Below are 10,032 nucleotides of genomic sequence, written 5' to 3' on the forward strand. Positions count from 1 at the left end.
TAGTGGTAAAGTTTTTACTGACCGCTCTGTAACTTGGATTAGGACAAATCCATGACAACAAAAATCAGCTTTTCAAACCAAACCATGAAAATGGGAGGAATTACCTATAATCTTTCCAGTTGCTTTGCAGACAGATAGTGATCTTTATTTTACTTATGTTTTTTACGGATTCTTTGACTGCTGAGAATGCACAAAGATGACAAGAGTTTCCTCTGCAGGACAAGAGGGTGCCCCATCTCTGGAAGTGTTCGAGGCCAGGCTGGGTAGGGCTTGGAGCAACCTGGTCTAGTGGAAGTTGCCCCTGCCCATGGCAGGAGGTTGGAACGGGATAGGTGTCATGTTCCTTCCCAACCCAAATCATCATAATCTTAAAAATCTCTTCAGTACCTCCTCATGGAGTTACCAGGCAAATCCAGTTTTTCTGAATCCCTCTATTTAGCCTCTTTAGCAGAAGGTTTTTGCACAACAGTGGTTATAATAAAGTTCTTCTTTCCTTGAGTAAAACCACTGTATAAAATTAATCTTAATTAAATTACCACAGACACTCAGTGAGCTAGAAATGTGGCCCACCCCTAGAAGAGTCCAATACCAGGCTGGACGGGGCCTCTAAATAACCCGGCGTAGTGAAAAGTGTCCCTGCCCGTGGAGAGCGGCTGGGGGGGGGGGTGGAACGAGATGATCTCAAGGTCCCTCCCAATACTTAACAGTCGATGATTCCATAATTCACTCTATGATAAATCGAGAGCCCGCAAAAACAATCATCAGAGCAAGAGACAGCACATAACGATGCCTCCGTACGTCATTTCAACAACATTTACCCGGGACTGCCCGGTCTGGCCCGTCCCTGGGCAGCGGCCGCGCCCCGGAACCGGCTGTCGGGGCCGGGTTGTCACCGGCAATAGTGTCCCCCGCGCCGGAGCACGGCGGGGGTAGCGGCGGGGGTAGCGGCGGAGGCGCGGCGCGGCCGCGGCAGCGCGGAAGGCGATGCGGGAGGCGGGCGGCGGCTGCGGGGAGATGGCGGAGCGGGAGCGGCAGGAGCGGCTGAGGGAGGCGGCGGCGCTCGGCGACGCGGAGGAGGTGCGGCGGCTCGTGGAGCTGGGGGTCGGCCTCAACTCCCAGAACGAAGTCAACGGATGGTAAGGGCGCCCCCCGAACCCAGTCTCCCGGGGAGCTCGGCCCGGGCGGTCCCGTGCCGAGGCTGCTGTCCATTCGCTCCGCACGTGAAAGGCGAGGCGGGGTGAATTGAGGAGGAAGGAAAAGGTCGATCCGCCTCCGAATACTCTGCTGTGGAGCTGTCCCTATTCCAGAGAGGATAACCAGGGTCACAAACACGCGTCCTCGCTCCACCTCCTGCCCTGTCTGCCCCTTCTCTAGGTCATTGTGGACTTACTTTGTAGTGTTGGTTTTGATTTTTTTTTCCCCAGCCTGAGACGGTGTGGTCTGTCAGAACACAAACCTCAGCTTTACATGATCTTGCCTAAGCAGAAATATTTATTATTAACTCAAGTTTGAAAATTACTTTCTCTTTCAAGCAGGGAACTTGTTCTAGCGATGTATGCAAACACTTGGGGATTTGGCATCTCGTTTAGATCCACCTGAGGACATTAAAGAGAAGGCTGTTCTGTAATACACACTTGTACAAGTAACACTGTAGACATAAACAGATGCATAATTTTATTTGAAGGAAGATTTTTGAGGGAATGCTAAGACATTTTTGGAGACTGTTTTTTGCAGGCTCAATTCAGCCTGTATTTGCTGTTTCACGCTTGAAAATATATAAGAAAGGGGAAACAACTTTTTACACGGACAGATAGTTATAAGACAAGGGGGAACAGTTTTAAATTAAAAGAGGAGAGACTTAGATTAGATGTAAGGAAAAAATTCTTCCCTGTGAGTGTGGGGAAGCCCTGGCACAGGTTGCCCAGAGAAACTGGCTGCTCCTGTCCTGGAAATGTTCAAGGCTGGGTTGGACAGGGCTTGGAGCAACCTGGGAGAGTGGAAAGTGTCCCTGTCTCTGCAGAGGGTAGAATGAGATGAACTTTAGGGTCCCTTACAACTCAAACCATTCTAGGATTCTATGACATTATAATTAAAAACAGGAAAAACAAAATTAGGAAAGGAGCAAGACATTTGAAGATGAAAGTTCAATCAGCAGTTTTGAGAAGGATGGAACACTTAACAACTTGAGCTTTAAACTGTCATTAAAATTAAAGCTTGTAAAAATACAACTGATTCAAAGGATGCTGAATTATCTTAGTGAGTGAGATAAAAACCAGCCTGTCATCGGGATAAGTTTGTGTCTAAAACTGGAATTGATGAAATAAGTCTTGTAATAAAATTAATTATTTTTAAAAATAGTGATCTGGTAGTATTGCAGTAAGGTTCCAATATTAGCGGATGGAACGTGCCTGGGCTCGTCTGGCTCTTGCTGCTCGACCAGAGGCGGCAAATGAGGTGGTTTCACCTCAGAGACACCTTTGGCCAGCTGTATGTGGCAGCTGTCACTTGGAACGAGTCCAGGCGAGCAGGAACTCAGGTTTTACCTCTGATGGAAAGGCTTTAGGCGAGGTGAAGAGGAAAAGGAGATGGATTCTGCCAGAGGGTTAAATCCAGAGTTTTATTTCAGGGTCACAGACATCTGAATCTTGGTAACAGCTCCAACAGAATCCCGACCGCACGGTCCCGTGTCTTTGTAAGCCCGGGGAAAGGGGGAGGGAAGGGGTAGGTGTGCCACCAACCAGGTGGGAGGACGGAGTCTCAGGGGACAATGACACCCGGACGGGCCAGTGACCCCAAGGCTGAGGAGCATCTTTTGAACTTCACCAACCAGACTGCGCCCGTGCTGGAATGTTAAAATTGACCGGCAGCACTTAGCAAGGGGGCAAGGGGGAGGGGAAGGGAGAGGTTGGCACACCTGGGAAACTGGGATAGCTAAAACAGGATATTGCTTCACCCTGCAACATGGTAGTTTTTAACCATGGCAATAAATGGATCCTCATTGTTGTTCAAGTTTGTACAATTAAAATTTTTGCAGTGAGCTTCTTAGTATGTGTGATTCTTAGAGGTGCTGAGTACTTATATTTTGGTGAGTATCAAGTCTGTGGGTAGATGGTTCCTCTCTGCACAGGCCATATGGAATGGCTAGGATGAATCCCAACTGAAGCTGTGCTGTTGAGCTTTACATATCTTCTCTAAAAACTAAACCAGCAAATTTTGTTCTCAATGCAAATACCCCCTGTCTGACTTTGCAGTCTCTTTCTGTAAAAAAACCCTACCAAACCAAACCACCCAAAGTTGAAAAAGCTTTTTGAAAACTTTCAACTGACAGATTTTTCCCTTCTAAGTTTATTTATCTCTGCTTTATTTTATGTAATTCTTAAAAAATAAATAAACAAACTTGGAGAAGGGTTGAGCATGTTCATTTTCCTGAAGAATTTCCTTCAGCTGGAGCTAGAGAATTAAAATATAAAAGCTAGAGAAGGGTCAAATATCACTAGAACATGGGTAGGAAAGAATGGTACAACTCTATAGCAAGTTAATGTGTGAGTCTTTAAGTACTTAATACATACACTAAATAAGATCTGAGCACTAAGCAGCTTTTATGTTTCCTTAATATGTTTCTCTAGTCAGAAACTGCAAATAATAATTTGAAAATGCAGAAAAGGGATTAGTTCTGTGCATCACTTACAGATTGCAGAAAATTAGTTGTCTGCAGATCTAAGCCAAGTAATTGCTGATACAGCAAATGGCAATTGGGCAAAGAACTGTTCTTAGAAATGATGCTTACAATATTTTAAATTACATTTACTTGCCAGAAAGTGCAAGTAGTCGTGCTGGCAGCATTAATTAAAGAGTACATGTCCTAGGGAGATACCAGTAATAGATCACATATACACAAACACAAGTATTCTAAGTACAGCTGATTCTTTTAAAGATTAAAATATCATACACAAACCTTACTTTCATACTTATTTTTCCAGTAGCCTAAAGACTGTACCCTAAGAAATGATAAATTGAAAAGATCCTGAACTTTGAAAATACTATTGCAGTAAAGATCATTGGAGCAAAGAGAAAATGGCATCAGCAGGTGCCATTGCAGACTCCCAGTCCAGGGCAAATTTCCAATGAAGTTAGCAACTCAAACCTATTTTACATGTACGTAGAGTGTTCTTATAGGCAGCAAGAATGAGTGGGAACAAATCTGCCATAACTGAGGATTTGACACAGTGTTTTCCATGTGCAGGACCTGTTTGCACTGGGCCTGCAAGCGGAACCATGCGGCAGTCGTGGCTTATCTGCTGCATGCTGGGGCTGACAAGGACATCCTGACAAAGAAAGGGGAGAGGCCAGCCCAGTTAACATCCAAGAGAGAGATCAGGAAGATGTTGGGAGGTAACCTACAGTGACTGTGCCATATGATCATCAAAGATTGGTAAAAGGGTGTTCAAAGCATGTGTGCGCCAATCTTTGTTTTGCATGTGAAGATATTGTGTTTGGATTTTAGTATTAGGACTTGCTTTCTAGAGTGTTTACATGATAAGAAAACAAAGTTTTAAGTAAAGGGGATTACCAATAAATTCCATACCCAGATAGCCAAACTTTTTTCAAAACACTGGAAATTTAGAAAAACCGTATTTTCAGGAATGCTGTGTGCCAGGTAGATGCAGTTTCCAGTTTTCAGAAGGACAGCAGGAGAAAAATATCTGTAGGAAGGTCTTCTATGAGCAACACCTGATTTTCCTTATGTTCTGTGTTGGATAAATCAAAAATCAGCAGCCTAGATAAATGGCTCATTAAAAGACATCAGTAGAGCATCTCTATCATGCTTTATAGCTGCTGGAATAGAGCAGGCTTTGCTGCTGGAGGTGATAAGTAATTTGAAATGCAGCTGATTAACAACATCTTGTCTCTCCTGTGTACTCCTGTGTCTGGTTTTGTTTTCACTGTTGTCTCTCCCAGCTGTTGAATGGGAAATCCTGCAGCTCTCCCAGTATTGCATGTTCCCTTTATACTCTACCTTAATATCAAACAACATATGACCCTTTGTTTTTTGTTGCCTGCAACATTATGAAGATGACAGCATTATTCCACCAGAGACCATGCTACGATAGTCTGTACAGATTAAAACAAGCCAAAACAGAAGTACTGCAGTGTTTAGAAGGAATTACCACCCCCGGAATTATTAGAATCAGACTCAGCTTTTATGTCTGTATGGCAACACCTGAGCATTCTACTTATTGTACGAAAAAAAGACATGGTGCTTCCTGATGCATCTTTTAACCTGTGATGCTTTTAACACTCTATTCCCAAAAAAAAGAAACCCAAAATCAGTCTTGGAGAATGTTGTTTGGTTTGTTTTACAGTGGAAGATGAACTCCCTGACTTAAAGCAAGATTCAGATCTGCCAATCATCCCCAATTACCTGGCTAACCCACCTTTCCCATATGTTTACAACACCTTGAGTACCAGCATTCCAGATCCTCCCCTGAATGGGAATGTCTCACACTTGGAACCACAAGACACCAACCCTCCACCCGTACCCGACTCAGACACCTGTGGACGAGCACGAGCGCCGTGTCAGCCTGGGAACGCTGCTCCTGAGGCTCCTCCCAACAGGGACATCCCACCCCTGCCTCGAGGGTCTGCTGGGCCATCACACCCAAACCCTGTCCTGCAGAGAGCTCCTGTTTACCAGGGCTCAGTGGCTTGGGGCAGAAGTCCCTCTCTGCCAGCAGGATCCAACCAGTCCCTACCCCAGCAAGGGAACAGCTCCTGCATGGGACCTGTGCCAGCCTTTCAGCCTGTTTTCTTCACAGGAGCTTTTCCACTCAACATGCAAGGTAATACCAAAAGTCTCTTCTGGCTTTGTGTTGATCTTCTGACACCTTGGGCACTGCAGACTAATCATGGGTTTCCGGAGACTTTCAGATTGCCATGCTTAGCCATTTAGGAAACATTTGAAGGGAATGAAGTAGGCAGATATGCTGTTTCTGCTAGAACTGTTATTAAAATATTCATGTAAAATTTGCTGTCTCAATTGCTACAAAAGCATACAGACACCAGGGTAATCTAATTCTCTAAATAGCATAGTCCAAGCTGCAAATACAGATCATGAGCAAGAAGCTAGTGAGCTCAAGAGAACCTCACATGGCTCAGTTTGCACTGAGCTGTTCTAGGATCTGCCTGTTCTGCAGGGAAACTTTGCCTACCCAGAGAGGGAAACCTGGAATTCCAGTTACCGTTAACAATTTTGTTCTTCAAGTAAAAGGCATTCTGATACCATGGGGTAGCAATGCAAAGTGAACTGAGAGCAAGAAATACCAATAAAAGCAATCTTGGTTTGCTCAGGAAATTGATAACCAGTACAAGCTGCTGTTAAATCAGCTTAAATCAATTAAAGAGTATTCATGCAATGGTTCAGACATGCACACATATATTGCATTAGATTTGCTATGATTTTTTCATATAGTTTGATGAAAATCAATCTAATTGAAACTGTGGTCATACAATTCCAGGTTTTGGTTTCTGAGTATTCATGTATTCTTACCAGTGACACAAACAACAATAGAACATAGAAATACCTGGAAGTTGTTATAGAGACATTGTTTCCAATTTCTTTATACGTCTACCTATTAATGTGACTTTTTATTTCTAATAGAACTGGTGCTTAAAGTGAGAATACAAACCCCTAATCTTAGAGAAAATGACTTCATTGAAATTGAACTGGACAGACAAGAACTGACATACAAGGAGCTGCTCCGAGTGAGTTGCCATGAGCTGGGTGTGAACCCTGAGCATGTCCAGAAGATCAGAAAATTACCAAATACAATGTTAAGAAAGGTAAGAGCTCTACCTTTTGAAGTGCAGCAACTTAGAAAAGAGATTTTTAGGTTACTGGTATAAAGGAATAATTTGTTGGTCACTTGCATAGGCTCATGTTGGAAAAAAAAAATCAACCAAAAATGAAAAATCTCTGCTCAACTTGCAACACTCAGCACTCGTTTGGGATTTCTTCAGTAAAACGGTGCTCAAATTTCTTGATCACCTGCTTTCATCACCATTTGGTGCTGGACCCAGTTAATACCTGATTCTATGTCTCTGTTGTAAAATTCAGTACAACACAACACCGCTGTGAGCTGCCAACAGCATTTAAAAGGCCTGCAGAGCTCAGCCAAGCTCTGTGAGTTCAGCAAGGCCTGGCTGCAGTCCTTGCACACAGGTGTTTTTCAGGGTTGTTCTGAACATAATTGTCCTTCCTTTAGTAGCATTTAGCCTGTAGCCAACAGAGAAGGGACCTGTTGGCCTGTTTTACCAACTCATCACGGACCTTTCTTTCACTCTCAAATCCTTATAGAGTATTGTTGGCATCACTCTTGGGGCAAATCTGATTAGGAATAGATCCACAGACTTCACTCTGCTGCATCTTCACTGACTATAGGATGTCTTCCTCTGTGTTAGTCAAAAAGTGGAGGAAAAAAAAAAGACATAAGCAATTCTGTCACTTTCCAACTTTAGTTGTTGTTGAAAGAACTTTTTATTTTCATCTCTGATCACTTCAGGCTCTCTGGTAGGACTTCAGGACCCCTGTTGTTCCTGCAGTGACACAAACCTGACTCTGTGTACTGCTGTTGGCAGCAGAGAACTGCTGCAGGGGCTCAGAGCTGGCCTTGCTGGGTAGCCCTGAAGAAAGCCATGCAGGCCATGAAGGTCCACGTACAGGACCTGCTTGGGAAGATGCAAGCATTGATTCATCAGCTTGCTAATTCATGCTAAGAATTAGCAAGGGGAAAAAGAAAAGGATTTGGGTGCCATGCAAATCTTGCAAGTGTAATCCTACTCATGACTTGCACTCACTGTCAGTGTTGCATTCCTTCTAAAAATAGACTTAAGGGAATAGTTGAATAAGACCCCAGAGTAAATACAAGATGCAACAGGATATTTGCTTTCCAGTTCACTGTGAAGAACTGTCATAGTTAAAAATAAATACATACCTTGTGTTAGTATGAGCTTATTATTTTAACTTACCTCTGCAAAATTAAAGGACACTAACACTATCACCTAACTCCTTATTGTGTTTGTTTAAAGGACAAGGATGTTGCAAGGCTACAGGATTTCCAAGAACTGGAGCTTGTTCTAACAGTAAGCGACAAAAACTCACTTTTCAGAGTCCCAACACTTTCTGAACAGAGTGGGTATAACAAGAAGGCATCAGAACTTACGTACTAATTAAGGAATAAAACAAAGTATTTTTATCTTTCATTTTACAATTATGTTTGAAAAACAGTACCTATAAGGGCTAATGATGTGAAAAAAATCTATTTTGTTAACTGTGAAATAAACTGAAGTGGTTATGCACATTTAAAGCTTCTAGTTAATCTACAAACAGTGAGTCTGGTATAAAAGTAGCTCAGTGCACAGGAAGTACTGGTAGAACTATCTGTTAATGCAACACTTCCTTACAAAAAGATAATTAAATACTGCAGAGTTAGAAGCTCTCAGGGAAAGGCTTACCTTAAGCTGTTCTAATAATTTGTTTGCTATAAAATAGCAGAGGTACTCAAGCTAAAGAACCTGCCATGAAGCTGATTTAATATTTCTACTGAGTCCGTTACCATCAATATTCTCTTTTTAGATCATGTTTATTAAGTCCTATCTTACTTAGAGGGGAAAACAACCAGAAGGGTTTACGTCTGTGGAAGCACAAAACTATGTCAAGTTTAAATTCTATCAAGTGACTTATAGTGATTTCTTAATCCCTGTTTACACTTTTCCCTATTTCTCAGGTTGAAAATAAAAGTGACAGTAATTGTCCAAATAATAAATATGCTCTCAACCAAAATCCCTTTTAGAGAATTTTTTCCCTGTTGTCTGTTAATATATACATGAGCAATTGACATGTAATGACATGTGCAATTAAATATACTATTTTTGTTACTGTATTGACATTTCTTCAATGCTGATTTTATTTCCCCTTTTAAAAGCACATAAAATGTAATTTTATTTTCCTTTGACCTCTACATTCCTGAGAAAAACTGCATCTTGAACCTATAAAGATACCTGTGTAAAAAGAAACTAGTGAAGTACCCAGGATTTTCTGGGGCTGATAGCCAAACTTGATGTTCCTATGCAATGTATTTTCTTTTTTTCACTGTGACTTGTGTTTACCCATGCAGTTTACTGAAAAGAAAATCACAGTTACTTAAAATTCAGAGTTTGACTACTTTGCTGTGAAATTCTTGAATAAAGAAATTGAAAAGTATGTAAGAGCTGAATTTTATCTGATTTTTTTAGGATTTTAGTATTTAGTCACTTGAATTTGAGGAAGAGTTCTACTCTGCTAGGCCACGTGAAAAGCAGGTGCTATGGATTAGATGAATAAACTAAAGCATGAGATATAACAGGAAAACAGACTGTACCAAACTGGTCCATTCACCTTCCCCCCAGTTTCTTTGGAAAATGCAGCTGCCAAAGGAATTTATCTGTTGTCTTCTCTCGGAGTTCAGAGTCTGAGACTGGCTGTGCAGTGTCCGTGCAGCTGCTGAGGCAGTCCTGGGCCGGGGACCAAGCACAGCCTCCCCCTGTGCTGGGGCTGCGGCAGGTGCGGGTCAGCCCTGCCCGTGTCACCCCAGTGCGGGTCAGCCCTGCCTGTGTCACCCCAGTGCGGGTCAGAGCTGCCCGTGTCACCCCAGTGCGGGTCAGAGCTGCGTGTGTCACCCCAGTGCGGGTCAGAGCTGCGTGTGTCACCCCAGTGCGGGTCAGCCCTGCCCGTGTCACCCAGTGCGGGTCAGCCCTGCCCGTGTCACCCAGTGCGGGTCAGCCCTGCCTGTGTCACCCCAGTGCGGGTCAGCCCTGCCCGTGTCACCCCAGTGCGGGTCAGAGCTGCCCGTGTCACCCCAGTGCAGGTCAGCGCTGCCCGTGTCGCTGCCCGTGTCACCCCAGTGCGGGTCAGAGCTCCGTGTGTCACCCCAGTGCGGGTCAGCGCTGCCCGTGTCACCCCAGTGCGGGTCAGCAGCTCCGTGTGTCACCCCAGTG

At 43.6% G+C, this 10,032-nt stretch overlaps 1 protein-coding gene across 2 annotated transcripts; it reads left to right on the plus strand.

The window, feature by feature from the left end:
- The first annotated feature begins 984 nt into the window (after window positions 1-984).
- ANKRD40 (ankyrin repeat domain 40) lies at window positions 985-9,492 on the plus strand. 2 transcript variants are annotated; one of them, XM_054278970.1, is made up of 5 exons: window positions 985-1,136; window positions 4,244-4,392; window positions 5,364-5,840; window positions 6,659-6,840; window positions 8,086-9,278. In XM_054278970.1, the coding sequence occupies exons 1-5, from the start codon at window positions 985-987 to the stop codon at window positions 8,224-8,226; spliced, it is 1,101 nt and encodes a 366-aa protein (XP_054134945.1). In that variant the 3' UTR covers window positions 8,227-9,278. The 2 variants fall into 2 exon arrangements, with proteins under 2 accessions (XP_054134945.1, XP_054134946.1); XM_054278971.1 differs by lacking the exon at window positions 985-1,136 and adding an exon at window positions 9,292-9,492 and having other exon boundaries at window positions 2,938-4,392; window positions 8,086-8,139.
- The last annotated feature ends 540 nt before the right edge of the window (window positions 9,493-10,032 follow it).

This window comes from Melozone crissalis, unplaced genomic scaffold (assembly GCF_028551555.1).
Source record: "Melozone crissalis strain CALT ecotype California unplaced genomic scaffold, PUWL_Pcris_2 ptg000026l_1, whole genome shotgun sequence".
Classification (NCBI taxonomy): domain Eukaryota; kingdom Metazoa; phylum Chordata; class Aves; order Passeriformes; family Passerellidae; genus Melozone; species Melozone crissalis.